General features: G+C 46.3%; 8 protein-coding genes across 8 annotated transcripts; 5 read left to right on the top strand and 3 right to left on the bottom strand.

Moving 5' to 3' along the window:
• Positions 1 to 756: 756 nt before the first annotated feature.
• On the top strand, positions 757 to 8,620 carry BRO1 (Bro1p; the record flags this gene model as incomplete). The annotated part of the gene is made up of 2 exons (XM_024856429.1): positions 757 to 5,542; positions 5,832 to 8,620. 2 exons carry the CDS (start codon positions 757 to 759, stop codon positions 8,618 to 8,620), a joined length of 7,575 nt encoding a protein of 2,524 aa, XP_024716028.1.
• Positions 8,621 to 9,044: 424 nt separating this feature from the next.
• UTR2 (Utr2p) lies at positions 9,045 to 10,403 on the top strand (the record flags this gene model as incomplete). Its single annotated transcript, XM_024856428.1, has 1 exon — positions 9,045 to 10,403. The coding sequence occupies one exon, from the start codon at positions 9,045 to 9,047 to the stop codon at positions 10,401 to 10,403; it is 1,359 nt and encodes a 452-aa protein (XP_024716027.1).
• A 300-nt stretch (positions 10,404 to 10,703) lies between these two features.
• C7M61_001008 (coatomer subunit alpha) lies at positions 10,704 to 14,345 on the top strand (the record flags this gene model as incomplete). The annotated part of the gene is made up of 1 exon (XM_024856427.1): positions 10,704 to 14,345. The coding sequence occupies one exon, from the start codon at positions 10,704 to 10,706 to the stop codon at positions 14,343 to 14,345; it is 3,642 nt and encodes a 1,213-aa protein (XP_024716026.1).
• A 198-nt stretch (positions 14,346 to 14,543) lies between these two features.
• PPT1 (protein serine/threonine phosphatase) lies at positions 14,544 to 16,648 on the top strand (the record flags this gene model as incomplete). The annotated part of the gene is made up of 2 exons (XM_024856426.1): positions 14,544 to 16,119; positions 16,413 to 16,648. 2 exons carry the CDS (start codon positions 14,544 to 14,546, stop codon positions 16,646 to 16,648), a joined length of 1,812 nt encoding a protein of 603 aa, XP_024716025.1.
• A 263-nt stretch (positions 16,649 to 16,911) lies between these two features.
• C7M61_001006 (uncharacterized protein) lies at positions 16,912 to 18,189 on the top strand (the record flags this gene model as incomplete). The annotated part of the gene is made up of 1 exon (XM_024856425.1): positions 16,912 to 18,189. One exon carries the CDS (start codon positions 16,912 to 16,914, stop codon positions 18,187 to 18,189), a length of 1,278 nt encoding a protein of 425 aa, XP_024716024.1.
• Positions 18,190 to 18,242: 53 nt separating this feature from the next.
• Positions 18,243 to 20,576, bottom strand: AFG3 (AAA family ATPase; the record flags this gene model as incomplete). The annotated part of the gene is made up of 1 exon (XM_024856424.1): positions 18,243 to 20,576. The coding sequence occupies one exon, from the start codon at positions 20,574 to 20,576 to the stop codon at positions 18,243 to 18,245; it is 2,334 nt and encodes a 777-aa protein (XP_024716023.1).
• A 233-nt stretch (positions 20,577 to 20,809) lies between these two features.
• C7M61_001004 (uncharacterized protein) lies at positions 20,810 to 21,841 on the bottom strand (the record flags this gene model as incomplete). Its single annotated transcript, XM_024856423.1, has 1 exon — positions 20,810 to 21,841. One exon carries the CDS (start codon positions 21,839 to 21,841, stop codon positions 20,810 to 20,812), a length of 1,032 nt encoding a protein of 343 aa, XP_024716022.1.
• A 716-nt stretch (positions 21,842 to 22,557) lies between these two features.
• MNT1 (alpha-1,2-mannosyltransferase KTR1) lies at positions 22,558 to 23,805 on the bottom strand (the record flags this gene model as incomplete). Its single annotated transcript, XM_024856422.1, has 1 exon — positions 22,558 to 23,805. One exon carries the CDS (start codon positions 23,803 to 23,805, stop codon positions 22,558 to 22,560), a length of 1,248 nt encoding a protein of 415 aa, XP_024716021.1.
• Positions 23,806 to 24,004: the final 199 nt, after the last annotated feature.

The following is a 24,004-nucleotide window of genomic DNA, read 5'->3' as shown; positions in this document are numbered from 1 at the left end:
TTTTCCGGCACCGGGAACGTGCCCACTACGACCGAGCTTCCGAGAACCTTAATATCGCAACCGACAAGATCGAGACCCTAGCGATTTAACTTTTTGTTAAATGCCATTTTTTCATTCACCGCTTCTCTGCACTCAGAAACCTTAATTCTTGCCGCCAATGACAAAATCGAATTCGATAAGTAATCGGGCTCATCGACTGCACTGGTTGGCCACAATAAGGAAAGCGCCAGTGAAAGAAATGCATTACTCGCACTGGCTGCAGCCGTACGGCCATGGGGCTTCTACACAGCCATGACGAAAACTGTCAAATGGCTCATTTCGCCCAAAAGCGCATTAAAAGCGCCGTGACTCACAGGAATATATGAGGAGAAAAATGGCAGGGGATCTTTGCCACCATAACGCGATCTGTCACTGCGCTGTAATGCCTGCGGACAATGAGCCACACTGAAGCGAGGCAGATAACGCAGCGGGAATACGGCGGAAAGCGGCAGCCTCGGTTGGCTCAATTATAGAACCCCTTGCAGAATCCAAATTCAGCCATTGGTGGTTTTTCGTCATTTTGCTTTTTCCGGCCTTATAACCGGGATAGTGCCGTGGTTGGCCTTTACAAAAGGCTATCAGTGGCAGGCGAAATGTATTTTTTTTTTTTTCACGCCGCGCCGCTTATCTTCTCTGGGTGTCGCTTATATAACCACCAATTCTTCACACTCATATACCCGCTACAACTTTTTTTTTTTCCGCTGATCTCCCCAATTCATGTCTCAGCAGCCGATATTGGCTAATTTCAACGATGAGGTGACGTTGGTCCGGCCTAGCTGTTCCTTCGGCGACGCTATCCGCCAGCCTCTTTACAATCCACACAAAAGTGCCCCCAACCCATGTTTCCTAGCTTCTGCGCTTCTAATCACCCAGGGCTTGTTGGCCGTTGCAATCGCTTTCCAAACCCTTTTGCTCTTGGTCGGAAACCACTACGGGCCATACAAAATCAAGTACTCCTTCGGCAACCCATTCTTGGTGAAAAGTGTGGGTGTAGCCCACTTCTGGAAACTTCAACTGGCTCTCCTACAGGGCGTGGTAATTCTTGCTTTCGCCTACTTGAGCTTCGGAAATCCTGCCAATCTGGTGATCACTCAGTCTGCTTTGGCTCTGGCCGCTCTTCCACTCCTATTGGTCTTACCACTCCATTTCCTCGAATCCACCCGGTCTGTCGTGGGTCACGGCACCTTGTTGGTGTTTTGGCTCGTTTCCACTGCGTGGTGGCTTTTGATCAACGTCAATGACTGGTTTTCATCACACAAGGTATTCGTTCCTTCCCATGGAAAGGACCTCATCGCTGCGGTCCACACGGGAGAGGTTTTCTTGTTACTCAACTCTGCCTCGATCTTCGTGCTCGAAAACTCATACTACAAGCCTTCCAAGGAGTTGATTGAGTACTTTGATTTGAATGGCTGGGAGCCTTCTACTATCAGAAATATGGTGCAATTGTTGACCTTCACTTGGGTCAACCCTATGCTCAGAAAGGTCTACCACACTAATACCATCGAGGTGGAAGAGGTGCCTAGTGCAGAGGTTGAATTACAAAGTGAGGTTACTACCGAGACTTTCCGTCGTCTCTGGGCCGAAGAGGTCGCCAGGGCTACCTGGTGGAGAGACAGGAGGGTCAGAAATGCCAAGGAACCAACCGAAGACCAGAAGAAGGTGAAGCCGCTCTTGATTCTTGTGGTTTTGAAGATGTTCTGGTTCACTGCCGTTCAAGGCTTCACTTTCCAGGTTTCGGAAATCATTTCCAATACTTCTGTGCCTTTCTTCCTTCAAGCATTCATAAAGTACTTCACCACTTTTGTTGCTGCCAGAGAATCTCAAACAGAAACTCCTCCTTTGATCACAGGTTTCGTTTTATCCTTTTTCATTTACGGTGCTTCAGTTGTTCGTTACTTCTCCTTTAACCAACTATTCATGTCATTTTTCCGTATCAGTTTCGGTGTTCAATCCGCTCTTACAACCATGTCCTACGACAAAGCATTGAAATTGTCTCCAGATTCTCGGAGAGAAAAGAATACCGGTGAGATTGTTAATCATGTTGCCGTTGATGTGGGAGTTATTGCCAGATGTCTTGAAGTTGTCACCGATGCTGTGGTGATTCCATTTAGGTTGGTTTTGTGCTTGGGAGCTTTATACAAGCTTTTGGGCAATTCAACCTGGGCAGGTCTCGCTGTTGCTCTTGTGATGGTGCCACTTTCTTCGATGGTCAGTGTTGCTATTTTTGCATTGTTCAAGATCCAGATGGAATGCAAAGATGAGAGAACCAGACTTACTTCCGAAATCCTCAACTCCATCAAGTCTATCAAGTTGTACTCTTGGGAGAAGCCAATGTTGAAGCGTTTAGACGAGGTCAGAAACAACAAAGAATTGAAGAATGCTAAGCAGACAGGTATTTGGAATGCTGGTGCCACCTTTGTTTGGGAGTGCATTCCTTTCTTGATCTCATGTGGTGTTTACGGTGTGTTCGGCTTCTTCAGTAAGTCACCACTTACCCCTGCTATCATTTTCCCAGCTCTTTCCTTGTTCGATCAACTTTCAGATCCTATCATGATGATCCCTGGTATTTTCTCCCTGATTGCAGAGGCCAAGGTTTCTTTGGACAGATTGCAAGAATATTTCAGCATGGATGAGATGGAAGAAGGAATTGTCACCCGTATTCTGAAACCTCTCAAGAAGGGCGAAGAAAGTGTACGCATCTCCAACGCATCATTTGTTTGGTCTCAAAAGGACGCTGATAAGCCCGAAGCTGAGCGGACCTATGCTTTGAAGAACATAAACTTCAAGGCCAGAAAGGGAGAATTGACATGCATCGTTGGTAGAGTGGGCTCTGGAAAGACAACACTTCTCAAGTCAGTTGTTGGCGAGATTCCGGTGGTACACAATGATGATTCAAATATCACTGTGAATGGCAACATTGCTTATTGTGCTCAGAATGCTTGGATTTTGAACTCCTCCGTCAGAGAAAATATCATCTTCGGCAAACGATTCGACAGAGAATTCTACGACAAGACTGTCGAAGCATGTCAATTGAAGCATGACTTTGAAGTCTTGCCTCATGGGGATGCCACACTTGTTGGTGAGAAGGGTATTTCGCTCTCAGGTGGCCAAAAAGCTCGTTTGTCGTTGGCCAGAGCTGTTTACTCAAGAGCCGACATCTACTTGTTGGACGACGTTTTGTCTGCGGTTGATGCTCATGTTGGTAAAAGAATCACGGAGGCTGTCCTTTCGTCGAGCGGCATGTTAGCCTCAAAGACAATTATCCTTGCCACCAACTCCGTGAAGATTTTGAAGCAGGCTCTGGAGATCTACAACCTCAGCAAAGGTGAAATTACTGAATTTGGCTCTTATGAATCATTGATCGAGAAGCAGTCGGATGTTGCCAAGCTTATTGCTGAGTTCTCTGATCACCATGATGCTCTGGCAGAGGACACCGCCCGCGAGCTGTCAAGCGAATCAGAAGTTGAGGAGCTTCCTCAGCCATACGAGCCGACTGCCTTGAGAGAGGCTGAAGATTTTGGTGAAGACGTTCCCGTGCCATTGGTGAGAGTTTCGAGTCAACAAACCATTGGAAGGGCCTCTGTGGTTTCTTTCGACCATAAGTATCAGTTTGAAGAGGAATTCGGTAAGTCCCAAAAGGAGGATGAAAACAACGAAAGAACTACCAAGGGTAAAGTGAAGCTTGATGTCTATATCGAGTATATCAAGGCGTGCAGATACCCCATCATTATTGCTTGGTCGTTCTTATCGGTGGTTATCGCTGCTACCGAGATTTACGGAAGAGTTATCTTGAAGGAATGGTCCGAGAAGAACTACAAGGAGGGACACAATGTGAAGCCAGCTCTTTACTTGAGTCTTTATGCTTTCACAGGTGTGTTGGGTGGTGTCATTAACTTCGCCAACAGTTACATCATTTGGACTTTCAGTGCAATTCACTGCTCAAAATACTTCCATGATCGTATGGCTAACAGTGTCTTGAGAGCTCCAATGTCTTTCTTCGATACTACTCCAATGGGCAGAATCTTGAATCGTTTCTCGGATGATATCTCCGTCCTTGATAACCAAATGCTTTGGATTTCCATCACGCTCTTCAACAGTATCATGGAAACGTTGATCAGAGTCGGAATTGTTGTCTACAACTTGCCTATCATGATCATTATCCTCCCTATTCTTATGGTGATTTTCATTCAGTTCAGGAACTGGTACATTCCAACTTCTAGAGAACTTAAGAGACTCCGTTCCTCCTTGAGATCCCCAGTGTTCTCTCATTTGCAAGAATCTATCAACGGTGCTGAAACCTTGAGAGCTTACAACGAGAACGATAGATTCATCCATGCCAACAAGAAGAAGGTCGACAACGTTATCAAAGTGGACTTTGTCTCGCAGAATGTGAACCGTTGGTTGTCCATGAGACTTCAGTCTATCGCAGCTTTGGTTGTTTTGGCAGCCAGTTTGCTGACTCTTCTGTCTTTGGTGTCCAAGAAACCTTTTTCACCAGGTATGATTGGTTTCCTCATGACATATGTCTTCTCCTCCACCATGTTCCTTAACGCCATTATCAGAACTTGGTCTGAAGTCGAGATCAGGTTGGTCTCAATTGAGAGACTTATCGAATACGGAAACTTGCCTTCCGAGGGTCCTGAAGTTATTGAGGACAAGAGACCAGAGGAAAGTTGGCCCAGTAACGGTATTGTCAGATTCAATGACTACAGCACGAGCTACAGACCAGGTCTTCCTCCAGTTTTGAAGAATATCAATCTTGAAATCAGACCATCCGAGAAGATCGGAATTGTTGGTCGTACTGGAGCTGGTAAAAGTTCCTTGACATTGGCATTGTTCAGGATCATCGAGGCTACTGAAGGTAATATTGAGATCGATAACCTTAATACCAGCCTGATTGGTCTTCATGATTTGAGAAGTCAGCTCAATATTATTCCCCAGGATGCCCACGCTTTTGAAGGTACTGTTAGACAGAACTTAGACCCATTCGATCAGTATACAGACGAAGAACTCTGGAAGGTACTCGACTTGGCACATTTGAAGGCTCACGTTGAATCTATGAAGACTGAGCCAAAGGAGGATGACAAGAAGGACAAGAAGGGTGCAAATGAAGAGCCTGAAGAGCCACAGGTGGGTCTCAAAGCCAGTGTGTTAGAGGGAGGCTCGAACCTTTCCTCCGGTCAGAAGCAGTTGTTGTGTCTTGCAAGAGCACTTTTGAAGACATCGAAGGTGTTGGTTCTTGACGAGGCAACAGCGGCTGTGGATGTGCAAACTGACAAGATCATCCAGGAAACCATCAGATCTGAGTTCAAGGACAAGACAATTTTCACCATTGCTCACAGATTGGACACCATTATGGATAGTGACAGAATCCTTGTTCTAGACAAGGGCCAGATCAAGGAGTTCGACACACCCAAGAACCTTCTTCAAGATGAGACTAGTGAATTCTACTCTTTGTGCAAAGAAGGCGGTTACCTTCTGAAGATCTCCGAGATTCAATCTAGTTAAATGCTCCATCTCCGATCACCGAGCGGGTGCATTTCTGTCGACAATAACTTCAGTTTCGTTTCGTAAAGACCACTCAGTTACTCGTGCCAAACAGATTCAATTAATTAAACATTAGAAAATATAATAGAAGTTACCACAATCGTAGAAGAGTAGGTCACTAGCCACCGTGTGGGCTTGCTTGATTATACAGGACAGGAGCACTGATAACGACACCGCCTGAGAACCACCACCCTAGCAGACTCTTCTGAACTTAAACACAAGCATGAGGACAAACCTTCTTCTAGTTCCTACCAAAAAAACGGACGATGTCAATTGGGTCAAACCCATTAACAACTACCTCCTATCGATTTACGGCAACACGTCGGAGTTTCAGCAAGATCTCAATAACTTCAACAAGCTCAGACAAGATATCAGAGGTGTCAATGCTGATACCACAGGAATCAGGTTGTACTTCAAATACTTCAGTCAATTGGAGCTTTTGGACTTGAGAATTCCGGTTGCAACGGTGAACAAGCATAAAAAGATCACATTCACCTGGTACGATGCTTTCCTGCCCTCGGCTCAACACAAGCAGTACGCTTTGCCTTTCGAGAAAGCAGGTGTTCTCTTTAACTTGGCATCCTTAATGCTGAAAGCTGCCAATATCAAATACAACGAGTCACAAGGACTGTCCGCCACAGATGACAGCGCTTTCAAAGAAGCAGTACAATACCTCCAGCAAGCTGCTGGTATTTTTGACTTTGTGGGCGAAAGCTTCTTGCATGCCCCCTCCAATGATCTCAATCCAGCCACCGTTAAGTTTTTGAAGGATCTTTGTTTGGCCCAGAGCCAGGAGATCTTCAACCTCAAAGTGATAGATGGCGATCTAGAGCAGAAAAAGAACTCGCTCATTTCAAAGCTTTGCAAAAGCACTGCTGTGCATTACGAAAACTGTTTTAGTAACTGCAGCCATCTTTTGAATGCTGATCCTTCTTCGCCCGAGGATCAATCAACCTTCGCAATAGTTGAGGCTGGCTTGGACGACGACGATCTCGAGGACATCGAAGATCCGTTGGATGAATACAACCCAGCAAAGCAAGGGATCCCCGAGTCGAGGGTAACAGCTCGTCTTGACCCCTTCTGGGTTGCTGTTTTACAAGTCAAGTCACTCTACTACAAATCCTTATCATACTACTTCCAGGGACTTCAATTGGAAGCCACCCACAAGTACGGAGAGGCTATCGCTTATCTTTCAAAATCTTTGGAGGCAATCAATGAGGTACCCCAGGCCAGTTTGAAAAGAATTTCCAAGGCTGGCAACGACAATGCCTACGATGTTTTGGATAACCTCAAGTATCACAAGGATGCTTTAGAAATTAAGATCCGAGAGCTCAATAAAGATAACGATCTTGTTTACCATGAAATTGTGCCATCATTGGTCACATTGGCGGAACCAAAGCCTATGGATAGCTCAAAATTGATCCCAATGAATAAAATCGAGCTTTTTGCCCAAGTGAACGAGCAGAGTTATGAGAACTTCCTCAAGAATGTTGTGCCTATGAACATTCACGAGCTTTTGAGCTACTACTCTGAGGAGAAGTCGCAATTTTTGAGGAATGAATTGGACGAAGTCGACGTTTCAAATGAGGAGCTTTCATCAGTATTAGAGTATTTGAAGTTGCCTAAAGCTCTCACACATATCAAAGAGATTCTTCGGACCGACGAAACCCTCAAGTCAGGCTCTTCGGACCAATCATTAGATCCAGCATTGGCTCAAAAGGTGGACGACATCGCATCGAAGTACTCTCAAGACACGACCAACCGTACCACGATCTCCGAGCTCAGGTCCAAGATACTTGCCGCAGTTGGCGAAAGTGAGGCTATTTTGAAAGAACTGTTTTCCGAGAATTCCAGTCGCTTCCGTGACGATTTGATCAAATTGAAGAAAGCGCTTTACGACGCTGCAAATTCTGATTCCAAATTGTTTGCTCTCGTGGATGCCGAAAAAAGCCTGCTTCATGCTCTTTTGAGTAAGGGTAGCACGTCTCGCGAGTTCAAGTCCCTCTTTGATGTACCAAAGAGTGGCACTCAGGCACAGCCCTCCGAAGAAATCAGTTTACTAGACATGGATGAATCGCAGATCTCCGATGCAAGCCACAACGGTCAGATTTCTGTTCTAGAGGACATTTTGCACAACCTCAACGTTCTCAAGACAAACAAGAACAAACTTGTGGATAGGTTGAAGGAAGAAATTCACAGCGATGACATTTCTGAAATTTTGATGCTCAATAGCAAGGTGAAGCTGACTAACGAGATCAAGTCCATCATCTTTCCAGAGGAGTTGAAAAAGTTTGAAGTGTTCTCGCAGCAGTTGGATGATTTGATCAAAAAGCAATCGTCTTTGATAAATGAACTTAAGGAGAAGTGGACCAAGCTTAGCTCCAATCCAAAAATTAAGGAGGTCCAAAGCTCCAAAACCTTCCAAGACGAAGTATTCAAACAACAGACTCACCGTATCAATGACTTTTATGACAACCACTGGAAACGATACTCGTTGGGCTTGGGAAAAGGGGTGGAGTACTACATGCAATTACTTCGAATGGCCGAGAATCTCAAACGTGCAATTGAATCTGATAAATCCAACTCACTAAACGATTCTATGAGCAGAATGAGCCTTGGTGCAAGCTCCACGGGTGGATCTAACTCATCTCATCAGTTCTTCTCATCATACCGTGGAGAGAACCAGCAAAATCCTGCTCAATCGTTTGCACAGTACAGCCCTTACAATCAGGGTGTCCCCAGTGGCCAATCGCTGCACCCTAGTCTCCAACAACCACCTTTGCAGCCCACTGGAGGCGATGCTCACCAATCGCAGCAGCAATATGGAGCCTCCTCGGGCCACGGCTCTTATTCTCGGCCGGCACCTGCTCTTCCGCCGAAGAGGCCAAGCTATTCCGGAAATAGCCAACTTGACGGAAATTATGGAAATGCTACCGCAGCTTCAACTCAAGCGAAGCCGCAAAATTCTGGTGGACTCATCTATGATGAACCCTCAACGTACCAGCCGAATATGTATGACTTCTTCAAAAGATGAACGCCAGATGGACGGCTGAGTGATTGAAAACGTCTAAGTATGCTTTAGTTTCATGTTTAGGCTCCTAATCTGAGCGAGATTAACGACTGCCGCATCCATGTCAAACATACTGCGCGTCTATAATTTGCAGCCAAATAGTTTAATTTTAGCTCACAGGTAGAAATTTCGTTTCCTAATGCGGATAAATGACAACACGTCTCGGTAGCGCGCGACTTCACACAGGCCAGATCTGGGTCTTTTTAAGACGATGGCACAGGAAAAGCACCGTGATCGTGGCTTGGCACATTGTCTTAGCGAATTTCTTGAGAAATCTGGTGAGAAACTTTGATTACTTATATCTGCATCGCTCTCGCTTAGTTCCACAAGCCTTTCTTAAAGCCAACCTTAACGCAAAAAGTTTTTCATCACTGAAAGCATAAACGCAATGAAGGCTTACTTCGCTTTATGTCTAGCGTTTTTCGCTAGTTTTGCTGCTGCTGCGGACTGGAATCCAACCTACTGTAATGAAACCACCAAGTGTCCTGAGGACCTTCCATGTTGTTCCCAGTTCGGCATGTGTGGTACTGGTTCTTACTGCTTGGGTGGTTGTGACATCCGTCGTTCTTTCAACATGTCAGCTTGTATGCCAATGCCCCGGATGGAATCTTTCGAGGAGTCTTTCAAGGATATTGACCACATTGAGAAGCAAAGTGAGTACTTGGGTAACTTCACTGAAGCTGACTGGGTGTACACCGGCCACATTGCCAACCACGACAACTCTCTTTTGTTGCAGATGCCTAATCAGTCCACAGGTGCTGTGGTGTCCAGTACCAGATACCTCTGGTATGGTAAGGTGGGTGCTACTATCAAGTCTTCCCGTGACAAGGGTGTGGTTACCGCTTTCATCACATTCTCGGACGTGCAAGATGAGATCGATTTTGAGTGGTTGGGTTACGACTTGGACAACGTGGAATCCAACTACTATTACCAAGGTGTGTTGAACTACACCAACCAAAAGATGCATGACATGTCCAACACTTTCGAGAACTGGCACTACTACGAGATCGACTGGAAGGAGGACGAGCTTCACTGGCTGATTGATGGTGAGGTTGTTCGTACATTGACGAGATCCGAGACCTGGAATGATACCAAGAAGGCATACATGTACCCTCAAACGCCATCCAGAGTGCAATTCTCTTTGTGGCCTGGTGGAGGTGCTGGCAACGCTCAAGGTACCATTGAGTGGGCTGGTGGTGAGATTGACTGGAACTCTGAGGACATTAAGAAGAATGGCTACTACTACGCTTACGTGAAGAACGTCACCGTGGAGACCTACGACTTGCCTAGCTTTGCCAAGAAGAACGTCAGCAACCTGACCAAGGGCTACCATGCATACTTATACAACTCCACCGACGCCAATGAGAAGAATGTCTTCTTGACCAAGGATAAGACCTGGTTGGGCAGTGGAGATGCCACTGGTTTCGACCCAGATAACGAGGAGACCGTGGAAACAACAACCTCCGGATCCAAGACTATCACCAAAACACTGGCCAGAAGCAGAACCGGTACTGTTGACGTGCCTACTGGAAATGGTAATGGCGGTGCTGCTGGTAACCGTGGTGGAACTACTTCTACCTCCGAATACACCGGAGGGTTCGTCCAGAACTCCAATGCCAGTGGTACCAGTGGATCAAGTGGTAACTCTGGGTCAGGCAGTAGCTCAGGCGCTCCATCTTACACTGTTGAACGCATTCTCGCCTTGGCTGCCGGTGTTGTGGGTGCTGTCTTTACCTTTGCTATCTAGGCATTGGACATTTTATGATATTCGTGTGCACAACAGAGATTTCGTTTTCCATACGTAATTTCTTCAGATTCAAGCAATAAATGCTAATGAGAAAAATGAAAGTCCTACAAATGTAGATATTTTGTTCGGTCAAGCACCAGCCTATGTGCTTAGCAGCCCACGTCCTGGGTGTTGCGTAAAGTATTGGTGCACGGGTGTGCGCCAAATTGACCACCGAATCGAAATTATGAAAAACCAAAACTTAGCAGAACTAACTCAATCCTCCTGAACAATCTTCCATCTTACAACAACCTTGGCAAGATGAAGATGCTCACCAAGTTCGAGTCCAAGTCCTCCAGGGCGAAGGGCGTTGCCTTTCATCCGAAAAGACCCTGGGTTCTTGTGGCATTGCACTCGCTGACGATTCAGTTATGGGATTACCGTATGGGTACCTTGATTGAGCGTTTCGAGGACCACGATGGTCCCGTGAGATCCGTTGACTTCCATCCTACCCAGCCCCTTTTCGTGTCCGGCTCCGACGATTACTCCATTAAGGTTTGGTCTTTGAACACCAGAAAGTGTATCTTTACTTTGAACGGCCATTTGGATTACCTCAGAACAGTCAGTTTCCACCACGACTTGCCTTGGATTCTTTCGTGTTCCGATGACCAGACTATCCGTATCTGGAATTGGCAAAACCGTCAAGAAATTGCTTGTTTGACCGGCCACAATCACTACGTTATGCTGGCTCAATTCCACCCAACCGATGACTTGATTGTGTCCGCCTCATTGGACCAGACTGTCCGTGTGTGGGACATCTCGGGACTTCGTAAAAAGCACTCGGCCCCAACCTCCTCAATGCGCTCGTTCGAGGATCAATTGCAACGTAGACAATTGCCTCAACAAGACATCTTTGGCAATGTGAACGCCATTGTTAAATACGTGCTTGAGGGCCATGACAAGGGCGTCAATTGGGCTGCTTTCCACCCTACGTTGCCCCTTATTGTCTCTGCTGGTGACGATAGATTAGTCAAGTTGTGGAGAATGAGTGACAGCAAAGCTTGGGAAGTTGACACTTGCCGAGGCCACACTGGCAATGTGCTCTGCTCCGTTTTCCACCCACATCAGGACTTGATTCTTTCTGTTTCTGATGACAAGACCATTCGTGTCTGGGATTTGAACAAGAGAACGCCCGTCAAGCAATTCAGAAGAGAAAGTGACCGTTTCTGGTTGGTTGCCAGTCACCCAACCATCAACTTGTTTGCAACATGCCACGATTCCGGTGTCATGGTATTCAAGCTTGAAAGGGAGAGACCAGCTCATGCACTCTTCCAGAACAAGTTGTACTTTGTGAACACTGAAAAGCAAATCCAGTCTTACGATTTCCAAAGAGAGGAGACATCAATGCCAATGTTGTCGCTTAAAAAGATCGGCAAGACTTGGTCTGCTATGAGGTCTTTGACTTACAACCAGTCCGACAATTCTATATTGGTGACACACGGTGAGGGTGACAACGGGATGTATGCCCTTATTGCCCTTCCGAAGCATGTTACTGGAGCTATAGAGCCAGCTGATATTCGCCTGGGTGAGGGTAACTTTGCTTGCTTCATTTCTCGTAACCGTTTTGTGGCCTTTGTTAAATCTTCCAAGGTCTTGTATGTGAAGGATACCAACAACAATGTTACCAAGACAATTCAGTTAGATTCATCTGTGATAGATGTCTTGTATGGTGGTCCAGGTCGCGTCTTGTTGGTGAAGTCCCACTCCATCATTAACTACGACGTCCAGCAAAGAAAGGAGTTGGCCGAATTGAGTATCAACAACGTCAAGTACGTTGCGTGGTCCAACGACGGCCAATACTTGGCGCTTTTGTCTAAACACACCATCTCCATTGCTAACAAAGACTTGCAGTTGATCACCTCAACCCATGAAACTATTCGTATCAAGAGTGCTGCTTGGGATGAGTCGGGAGTTTTATTGTACTCTACTTTGAATCACATCAAGTACACATTGTTGAATGGCGACAACGGTATCATCAAGACTTTGGACAACACTCTTTATATTACTAGAGTCAACCAGAACAACGTATACTGCTTGAACCGTGCTGGCCGTGTTGAGAAGCTTACCATTGACCCTACTGAATACAGATTCAAGAGATCCTTGGTGAATAAGAACTTCAACGAAGTGTTGCGGATCATCAAAAATTCCAACTTGGTTGGTCAAAATATTATCGCTTACTTGCAGCAGAAAGGCTACCCAGAGATTGCTTTGCAATTTGTTCAGGATCCTGAGACAAGATTTGATTTGGCTCTCGAATGCGGTGACTTACAAACTGCTGAGGTGGAGGCTAACAAGCTCAAAAACAACGGCATTTGGGAGAGATTGGGCCAGGAAGCTTTAAATCAAGGTAACATTGAGCTTGTTGAGAGAATCTACCAACAGTTGCAACTTTTTGACAAGTTGTCCTTCCTTTACTTGTACAAGGGTGACACTGAGAGATTGGGCAAGATGTCATTGATTGCCAATGCTCGTTCAAACCTCTCTTCTTTGGTGCAGAACACACTCTACAACAATGATGCACTCACAAGAGTTGATGCCTACATCAAGGCTGGTCAGCTTCCTTTGGCATACACATTGGCAAAGTCCAGTGGTTTGTCAGAGAAGGCCGAAGAGATTTTGGCCACTGCTGAGCTCACTGAGAACGACGTTCAATTGCCGGAAATTGACAGACCTGTTCAATTACCAACCCCAAGCCCTGAGGTATCCGGTAATTGGCCAATCAAAGAAAGTAACGCTTCGTTCTTCGAAACCGCTGTTGTTACTGGTCAGGTGGATGATTTGACCATTGAAGATGACAAGGGAGAGGATGAAGTCAAGAATGGCACCCCACTCGATTTTACAGATACTGCATTGGAGGAAGACCAAGACGATGATGAAGGCGGATGGGACATGGAAGACGAAGATCTCAATATTGACGATGACCTTGATGGCTTCGACGAGGAGAACATTGTTGGTGAAGACGAACCTGCTGCCACTAAGGTCGAAGGTGCAGATGGGGAAATTGCCTACTGGCTTCGTAATAACAAGACAGCTGCTGGTTATGTTGCTGCCGGTGCTTTTGACCAAGCCGCTTCTCTCTTACACAAGCAACTTGGTGTCGTGGATTTCGCTCCATTGAGGGAGCGTTTCTTGGAGGTCTACTCGAGTAACAAGTTGTACTTGCCAGGTTTGGATGAGTTGCCTGCCATGAAGGATTACATCAGAGAGGATAATGACGAGGACAACCCCAACAAGTTCAGACCACAAATTCCAGGCTACGACAGTTTGGAGGAGAAATTGAGCACAGCTTTCAAGTTCTTCAGAGTCAACAACTTACCTGAAGCTATACAGGCGTTCCGCAATATCATCTACACTATCGCTGTCATAAGTGTCCAGGATGAAGAGCAGGAGGCTAAGTGTGAAGACGTGTTGACCTTGTGTAGAGAGTACGTCTTGGGCTTGTCTATCGAGTTGGAGCGTCGTTCTCTCGATCCATCTGATGTGAAGAGAAACTTGGAGTTGGCCGCATACTTCACGAGAGCTAAGCTTCAGAATGCCCACAAGGTGAACGCCTTGCAGGTGGCCATGCTGGAATGTTTCAAGAACAAGAACTACTCCAGTGCATCATATTTCGCAGGCGAGCTCTTATCAATTGTCAACACTGGCCCCAAGGCTGAGAAGGCACAGAAGATCAGAGCGAAGTCCGACTCCATATCCAGTGATGCGGTGGAGATTGACTTTGACCCATACGCCGAGTTCGATATCTGTTGTGCATCCTTTACTCCAATTTACAAGGGCGAATCTGCAGTTACGGAAGCTTTGGTAAGCGCGAAATACAAGCCGGAGTATAAGGGAGAAGTTTGTCGCATCACCAAGATCACTAGCATAGGGCTGCCAGCATCAGGATTGCGTATTCGCGTCTGAGCACTAAAAGCGAGCCAGAAACGAAACAATTAGTTTAAAATCAAATCAAACAACGTATCAGAAAACAAATGTAGCACGTACATGCAAATGCCTAATCGAGCTACATCTGCGCGCCTAGTAAAAACTGAAAAACTCTATACTGAGAAAGAAGAAGCTGTATCTGGACCTTCATACTGCTGAGTTTAAGTTACCAAGAGCATGTCAGAGGCACTCAAGTGGAAGGACGATGGTAACAAGCTCCTTAAGGAGCAAAAATATAACGAAGCCATCGATGCCTACACAAAAGCCATAGAGCTAGATGGCACGAACCCCATCTTCTACTCCAACAGAGCACAAGTACATATAAAATTGGAGAACTATGGATCAGCCATTGCTGATTGTGACGCTGCTGTCAAAGCCGACCCTCTGTTCATGAAGGCTTACTACAGAAAGGGTGTTTCGCTCATGGCGCTTTTGAATTACAAGGAGGCACAGACTAACTTCAAGATAGTTTTGCAGAAGCTTCCAAATGACAAATTGACCTTAGAAAACCACAAGCAGTGTGTCAACTACTTGAAGAAGGAGGCCTTTGAAAAGGCTATCGCAGGAGATGAGAAACAGCTGGTTCTTTACGGTCTTGACTTTGATGGTATGCTCATTGAGAAACTGTGGGAAGGACCTCTGTTGGATATTAAAGCTATTAAGCTGGCCGACAAAAGGGAAGTTTCTATTGAGATCGGTGGATTGGATCAAGCATACTTGAAGTACATGATTGATCTCTTCAAGAAGGGAGGTAAGTTACCTAAGAAACATGTCTTTGCAATTGTTGCCAAAGTCAATGAGCTTCTTCGGAATGAGAATTCTATGGTCGAGGTAAGCTTGCCCCATTCCCAACTAGATGAGCTGATTTTGCCTGAAGATGAAATCATCCTCAAGAACGGAAAAAAGCTCACTGTTGTTGGTGATACCCACGGTCAATTCTATGATGTATTGAACCTTTTCCAGAAATTTGGCTTTGTTTCAAACGAGCATGTTTACTTGTTCAATGGTGATTTTGTCGACAGAGGTTCTTGGTCATGCGAGGTTGCATTGTACTTGTATGTGCTCAAGATCTTATACCCACAATCGCTCTTCATGAACCGTGGAAATCACGAAACAAACGATATGAACAAGACATATGGTTTCACCGATGAATGTGAAGCCAAATATTCAAAGAAGGTGTTCGAGGCCTTTGCCGAGTCTTTCGGTGCTTTGCCTTTGGCCACTTTGATCAATAGATCTTACTTGGTCATGCATGGTGGCCTTTTCTCCAACGACTCTGTTACACTTGATGATATCAAAAAGATTAACAGATTCCCAAGTTCAGGCTCCTCGCAGCCACCTAGAGAGGGATTGGCTATGGAGCTTTTGTGGACCGACCCTCAGCCCGAGAACGGCAGATCGCCTTCAAAGCGTGGGTTGGGTATTCAGTTTGGTCCAGACATTACAGAGAAATTCTGTGTGAATACCAAGATCCGCAAGATCTTGCGTTCTCATGAGGTAAGAATGGGTGGATTCGAAAACGAACACAATGGTAGACTTATCACGGTATTTAGCGCACCTAACTATTGTGACGCTACAGGAAACATGGGTGCCGTGGTTCACTTTACGGAGAATTCCCAATATGATAAGTCACAGGACAACGGAGAGGGTTACAAGGAAAGTGAGGAGAAAAACTGTCCATGGTCCCTCGAACTGGAGACATTTGAGGCTGTTCCTCATCCAGACATGAAGCCTATGGCTTATTCTAAGGCTGGTTTTGGATTTTAGTCTAAATCTTGTATTATAGTGTAATGATGCATCTAGAGAGGTATTTAATGGCTGCAAATGTATGCATGTGTAACCTATGGTCGACTTTCTCTGTGCTTTTTTTATCAATCCTTTGATGCTGGAAGCGAATCACGCCTTTTGACTTCGCCTGGCCTGTAATATTAGAATCATGCCTGAAACTGATAATAATTTGCTCATGAGGGATGTGGTGCAATCGTAGCGGCACGGGTTTGGCTACTTATATACTTTTCGCATAGTACTACTTTTTATCAACTAGAGTACTTTTTCCTGACATGAGCAACGAAGCAAATGATGAGCCAGATGAATGGGATCAAAGGATCATCAACACAGGCTGTTACGAGGAGAATTTAGCATTGCAGCTATGTCATGCCGACAAGGGTGATTGGCGCAAATGCCTAGGGGAGATGGAGGCGTTCCGGAAATGCTGGGATAAGAACAAAAATAATGATCGGACGAGCACCGTCGAGATAGAGCGGAAGGATAGGGAGTTGTAAATTGTAAATAGTTCATGTAAATACTGCTATCGCGATGTTCTGTAGAGAAGGCGTTGGACTTGGGGATCATGAAGACAGTCCGAGAAGTCCCACCAAATTGAATTAGGGCAATCGGTCAAGCAATCTGCCAAGTAATCGAAAGTAAATCGATTGATGATTCAAAGTGATCCAAAAGGGCAAAATTGTGCACGTGACTGTTTCTAAGGTTGTAATAAGAGACGAGACGCATCTCGATCAGCGTGTTTTCCAGCGTCTCACTCGGCATGCTGCCACGATTCGAGAGACTGATACTTCTCGATGAAGATACTGATGAATCTACGGTATCACCGTTCCTCAATCAGTCTCGTGTTACTGATAAAAATATGAGCGACGAGATTTCCAAACTCAAAACAGACAGTACCAAGAGATTCAAAGAGAAATGGGAGAAAATCCTCGAGAAATATTCGGCAATTGATGACGATCTAGAGTCAGACGAGATTGATCTTGAAACTGGAAAAATTACCATCGATAACGGTCACTTGCGTTCGATGGCTCCCAATGAGATCATCGTGGGAGGTGTCAAGGTTAATGGTGATATATGGGCTGACGATGACTCCTACGATAAAGCTTATAGTGATCAGAAACGCGTTCAAGCTCACCAAGAGAGACTACGAGAGAGGTTTGAAAATCACATTCGTCGTCATAAAGAAGGCTCGCCTCTAAAGAGAAGCGATGTGCCCAACGATAATCTTCATAATACATTCTTGAGTCCAACAAAGCGGCGTCAACCACAACTGCAAATTGATCAGGAAAGCACAGGCTGTCTCTCTCTATCTGATGAATCAGATGCATCGGATTTATACGCTTCACCTTTTCAATCATCGCGTATGGGCTCTGTTCCCTCGAGTCCGTTGAAACCCTCCTCATCGATTTCTCCAACGAAAAGGCTTCGAAAGTCTCGTCCACCGTACTGGTATAACTGTGCTTTTGAATACTGCTCATTCATTACAGAAGAGAAACTTGGATATGAGAACCACTTATTGGCAAAACACGCAGACGAGCTATCGTTCATAGGATATCCAGTGAAGGGAAATGAAGAAAGGATCAAATCTGTCATCACTGAGCTATGCACTAGAAAGCTTGCTCTACACTTTCCCTTGTCATTTGATTCGGAGGTCCAAGCATTGGAGAACGATACCGGAGCCTGTCCTCTTTTAGGATGTGGGTTCAGTGATAGCAGCGTTGCTCGATTAAATGGGCATATAAAGAAGGAGCATAAACCGATAGTGGCTAGAACAGGCTTCCCAAATACGGCATCGCGCTCCGCAAGACATCCAGATGAAACTCTGAAAGAAAAGAAATGCTCCTCAAGTAAGTCACCTACAGTTACACACGAAAAGGAAGACAGTTGTCTATACGAGGATTCGCTGGCGAATCACTCTAGCTTAGACATACCCAGCGCCCCGCCTTTCAAAATTATGGAGGATGTATCCTGCTCTTCAGAGGAAAAAGACGACAAAGTTGAGGGTTATGACTCCATTGATGAATTTTTCAATGATTAATAGAGGTCTATAAGGACTGTGTAATTCTATGTACAATATTAATGATGCTTAGATTAAGCAGTAGCCTCACCGCCGCTTTCCGAGGGTTTGTTGTCTTCGTCGGACAGTTTTGATTGGTCTCTGCCTTTGTATACGTCGTTGCCCTTGATATACTTGTCAAAAGCATCATTTCTCTCGGGGAAAGGACGTGGGCCAACTAATCTGATCATGTCTTCACGAGTTAAAACCTCTTTCTTGAAGACCTCCTCTGCAACTTTATCAACTAATTCAATCTTTTCAGTCAAAAGTTTCTTGCAAGCGTCGTAAGCCTCGTCAATAAAGCGCTTCACCTCTTCATCGATGAGTTTGGCAGTTTTTTCAGAGTAGGTGTTATGCACCTTGAAACCTCCTTGTTCATTACCAGTGTCGAAATAGATGCTACCGATCTTGTCGGACATTCCCAACTGTAACACCATCAGTTGAGCCATTTGAGTGATCTTCTTGAAATCATCTGAAGCTCCACTAGTCACCGATTCGAAGTGTAACTCCTCGCTAACTCTTCCGCCAAGTGCCATGATCATTCTATGTTTAAACTGCTCCTCTGAGACCAAATATTGGTCCTTGGGTAAGTATTGGGCGTAGCCTAAGGCACCTTGACCACGTGGAATAATAGAGACCTTCACCAACGGATCAGCATACTCCAAGAACCAGCCACAAATAGCATGTCCAGCTTCATGATATGCCACAGTCTTCTTTTCATCTGGTGTCAAAACTCTTGACTTCTTCTCGAGACCGGCGATAACTCTTTCGATAGCCAGTTCAAAGTGGTGAACGTCGACGGCAGTGTCATCCTCTCTAGCAGCGATCAAAGCACCCTCGTTACAACAGTTTGCAATATCAGCACCTGCAAATCCAGGAGTCAACGCAGCCAATCTTCCGGCGAGGTTATCAGTGGCTTCATCAATCAATTGTTGGTATTTGTTGAAATCAACATCACTTTGGGATGCTCTGATATCCTCAACGCATTTCAAAGTAAGCTTATTCAAGTGGACCTTGAAAATAGCTTTTCTTCCCTCGATGTCAGGTGTGTCAATCGAGACATGTCTGTCAAAACGACCTGGACGCAATAAGGCCTTGTCCAAGATGTCAACACGGTTAGTACCAGCGAGAACAACAACATGATCCGAGGCTTCAAATCCGTCCATCTCGACAAGCAACTGATTCAATGTGTTTTCTCTTTCATCGTTACCAGCAACACGACCGTTACCTCTCTCTCTACCGATGGCATCAATTTCATCAACGAAAATGATGGAGGGAGCCATCTCACGGGCAGTCTTGAACAAATCTCTCACACGAGAAGCACCCACACCGACGAACATCTCGACGAACTCCGATCCGGAGACAGACAAGAAGGGTACGCCTGCCTCACCAGCAGTTGCCTTGGCCAAAAGTGTTTTACCTGTACCTGGAGGACCAGACAAGATAGCTCCTCTTGGAATCTTGGCTCCGAGCTTCTCATATTTAACAGGATCTTGAAGGAACTTGACAAACTCCATGATTTCTTCCTTTGACTCTTCGCATCCAGCAACATCTTTGAATTTGATCTTGACATCAGTTTCTTGATTAAAAAGTTTTGCTTTAGATTTACCAATCTTGAAGATACCACCCGCACCGCCTGCGCCGCCTTGTGGTGCCTTCCGTACACTGATGTACCAGAGACCACCGATTAAGAGCACAGTGGGGAGGATGGGCATGATCATGTTGAGCCAGGAGCCACGTTCGATATAGGAGACTGGGAGCCTTTCCTGGATGGGGATACCTAGTTTGTCCTGGGTGGCATTCATCTCCTCTTCAAACACCTCCACGGAACCGATGGTGAAGACCACGAATGGGTTACCATTCATATCGCGAGAGGTCTCATCAGAGAAAGCTCCTGGGACAAGTTCGGCTTCAACAGCAAAACGGTTCACCACAGTGAGCTTCTTGACGAGACCCTTCTCTAGGTAGCGGGTCTTAAAGGCTTGGAATGATAATTCATCACGTTTGTTGGACTGTGACACGGTGGCGTAAAACGTTAGAGGGATCGTGAATAAAGTGCAAATCAATACAAGACTGAGGCCTTCCTTACTGAATAAAGAGGCATCTCTGCCTTTCTGCTTTCTTGAGGATTCCTGCTTTTGGCGCAACTCCTCTCTGAATTTCTTCTCCTCCTCTTTGTATCTCCGGGTCTCTGGATCTTCTTCTTCCTTTTCGGACTTCTCTTCTGACTTGGATTTGCTATCTTCATCTTTGCTCTTTTCTTCCTTTGGAGCTTTCTGTAGTCTGAGGAAAGACTGACTAAATTGGACTCTAGGAGCAGTCGAAAAGGGTCTGCCAGCCCTTGGAATAGCCAGAGGTCTAGGCCTCATTAGGCTGAGAGAGCTTATCGCTCGGCGGGTCATCAAACCACGCAACAAGCTCATTTTGATTGTGTTGGACGTATTAAGCGATTTGAGGTGAGGTCTTTCGCCTTCTAAAAAGACAAAAGGTGTGCACGTGACCTACCTGGCGATCGGTGAGTGCTAACCTACCCCAGGAATTGCTGCGAAAATTAGTGAGATTGGCGGTCCAGCCATGGGTAGTACCAATTATTTATTATTACCTACTTACGCTTCATGAACTCGTCCCAGGTGGTTTCGCAAATTTCCATGAAGCGTGCCTTCTTCTCGTCCAGCGAGAGATTTTTGTTCAAGATCTTGAACCGGAAGGTCAGTTTGTCCATGAAGGACATGGACCCGTAAATCTCGTCGCTCTCCTCCCATTTGCGGCGCATCTCTTCCATCTCTTCCTCCGTAGCATTTTGCCGGTCATCGGCGGTGACGCTGAAGCGAGCCTTTTGAGCCAGTGGTGGCTGCAGCGGTAGTGGTGCTGCTCTTTTCACATCATCAACGAAGACATCTTGGACTGGACGAGCTCTTTTGGAACCTTGCGCGGGTTGGACGGGTGGAGCGGTTTGTGGACCACTGAGCTTTCTTCTATCGAAGGGTATCTCTCTACGGTATGGTGTGACAACGAAAGGAGTGCCCAAGGGAGCCATGGAAAGTGGACGTCTGAAGCGCTGTACCATCCTGGGGGCAAAGTAAGGTCTGAGAGGTGCCAGTTTCAACCCATGGGTTTGGTATGAGTACATGCCTGGGTGTGCATTGGCAGCAGTGTATGGGCCACTACCGACAGCAGGATTATTGTGAAGCTTGAGCGGCTTGGGTACCCTATCACGCTTGAGAGAGCGGTTCTTCAAATGGGATGCAAGCCTGTCCAGATTGTAGGAAGCGCCAGGGCTCAGCTGGGTGCTGTCACACGCCAGGAGCGGAGATGAGGTTCCATTCTCTTCCTTGACATTGGGGAACAGGGTGGATGTTGAGGATGAGGAAGCTGAAGATTCGGCGGCAGAATTCACGGGCGTGTTCCCCGTGGATTGGGTGGGCAGAATCGGTTCGGACGTGTCGCCATTCTTCTTGGCCGCGATGATGCTAGACTGTCTGCGTTTAATGGACTCGCTGATACGGACGGTGTTCCTCATATCCTCGCTCATGGACAGCGTCGCTATCGGAGATACGATCTGGAGGATGGCATCGTGTCTCGCCGAGTCGTTGGCGAGCTTCAAGGAAGGCGGACGAGGACGAGGCTCGGGCATGATTTCGACAAAAGGAGGAAAACAGAGGATTATATGGCTCGTGCTGAGAAACGGTGAAAATCGGGCCCCCCTACGCCTTGTGTTTCAGAATGGCTTCTCTGTAGGAATGAAACAGGCGAGAATGGAGAAACCGCGCAGGGAATGCAGTGAAGGGCAGGGCCAGAAAAAAAAAAAAATAAGGAAAAATATCCCGAAGCCGGAAACACAAAGAAATGAGGCGTTTCGCTGCTTCAGCAAAGTTTGACGTCGAGATGGTATTGTTTGATCAGGAGGGATCAAACGAGGGAGCTGTCAGTGTCATTGGCGGATGTGGTATTTTGGATTTATGCATTTCGCAGCCGTTGCATGATGAAATTCAAGCTGGAGCTGGCATTGCAAACGAAGAAATAAAAGAAAACAAGTGCCACGGCCGGAGCGCATGAAATAGTGTCAACTGATCTACAAAATCAAAATATTCCAGAAGTCATGAATTTTGCGCTGGCGGCGGTGGGCCGGAATGCATGGCATTCCAAAACGGTTTTAGCGACGAATTCGGAAAGGATATTGGGTTAGAGACGAGGCTGAAGCGGCTTGCGATTTCACACGGAACTTCCGTGTGGGCGTGGAGGTTACGGCCTGCTATGCAGCAAAAACCTTCGATGCAAGCTCCAGCGGGCCGCTAATAAATGCTTACGAACAGATCTTTCTACTGCATGTATTCCTAGTCCTTCGGTTTCTTACTGAGTGAATTGTTCCCAGCCCGTTGGTCTCTTCAAGCCGTGCTGGGAGAAGAATTTGGGCGTGCAAGAGTAGCCTCTCCAGGTGAAATCGTCCTTAGGCTCACACACACACTTCTTGGCTTTACGAGTTTCTTCGTCCACGGGACAGTTGTGGAAAGGCACGTGCCAGTAACCCAAGTCGCCAAAGAAGTGCAATTTGTCTCTGGGGACGAAAAGCGAGGCACCGATCGAATGCACGGGCGCGTCACCCCATCTTTCGTAAAAGAAGCCTCCCTTCTTGTCAAGGTACTCAAAGTATTTCAGGTAGGCCTCCCCACGCCACAAGTCAAGCTTGGCAATCTCAAAGTTCGACCAGAAGTGACATCCGTTGTATGTCTTTCCATCGTCGTCAGAAATCCATGGCAAGTTGTTGTCCTTGGCGAGGTATTGAGGGTACTTCTCCATGAACTCACGGGTAGTCTCCCACAAGGTTGGGATGGTCTCCTTGTACTCAGGCAAAGAGATGGTCCATCCGTACCACTTGTCATTGTCCTTCATGTACTTGAAGATATCATAGTCGATGTCACAGAAGATCTTGATGTCTGGCTCAACACGCCAGTAGTACTCGTACTCCTTCATCAACTCGTGTCTGTAGAAGAAACCAGACTCGAAACGACACATGTGTCTGTAAGACTCGGAGCCACCATAGATAACCTTCTTCTGAACCATGGCCTCTCTGGCCAAGGCAGCCTTCTCACGGTCAATCCAGTCAGGGTAAGACCAGTGCTCCTTAGGGATGAGACCAAACTTGGTCTGACCAGAAACAACGGCAGAGACGGCAGACTTGAACTCCTCGTTGAACTCCTGATCGTTCAAGAACACCCAGTCGTAGTGGAAGTTCTTGTTGAAACGGTCCTCCACATGTCTGATGGACTGAAGGATAGAAGCTCTATCGGAGTTTCTAGCCAAGGTAACAAAAGTCGCCTTGATCTTGTTGGCGATGTTAGGGTTGGAGGCATCATTAGCAGCACCCTTGACAAGCTCTGGGGCAGCTGGAACTGCTGGGGCTGATGCGTCCTTCAAAGGCTTTTGCTCCTCAACAGCCTTCTGGTTTGGCTCGTTCTTGGGGATAGCCTGAGCTGGCGCCGACTGAGACTGTGGCGCCTCATATGTGGATCCCTTGGTGAGTACATAACCACAGAAGATCAAGACTAGCGCAAAGATGGCGAATCTGACCAACCTGGCGTTTGATCTTGGGGAAGCCATGTTGCTAGGAGTAGTGGGAAGAAAAATCGTCTCCAGACAGTCGCACTTTTACGTGTCTCCTTGCGCGCCTAGGCTGTGCACTCCCCAAATTGAGGGACCAGGGAGAGGAAAAGTTGAAAAAAACGCCTGAGGGACTTTTGAGAAAATGAATTGGCTACTAATTATAGGACATGCCTCCTGGTCCCGTAGTTTTTCAAGC

Source organism: Candidozyma pseudohaemuli (genome assembly GCF_003013735.1).
Source record: "Candidozyma pseudohaemuli strain B12108 chromosome Unknown scaffold00001, whole genome shotgun sequence".
Lineage (NCBI taxonomy): Eukaryota > Fungi > Ascomycota > Pichiomycetes > Serinales > Metschnikowiaceae > Candidozyma > Candidozyma pseudohaemuli.
The sequence above is the reverse complement of the archived record's forward strand: the minus strand, read 5'-3'. Positions and strand labels throughout refer to the sequence as shown.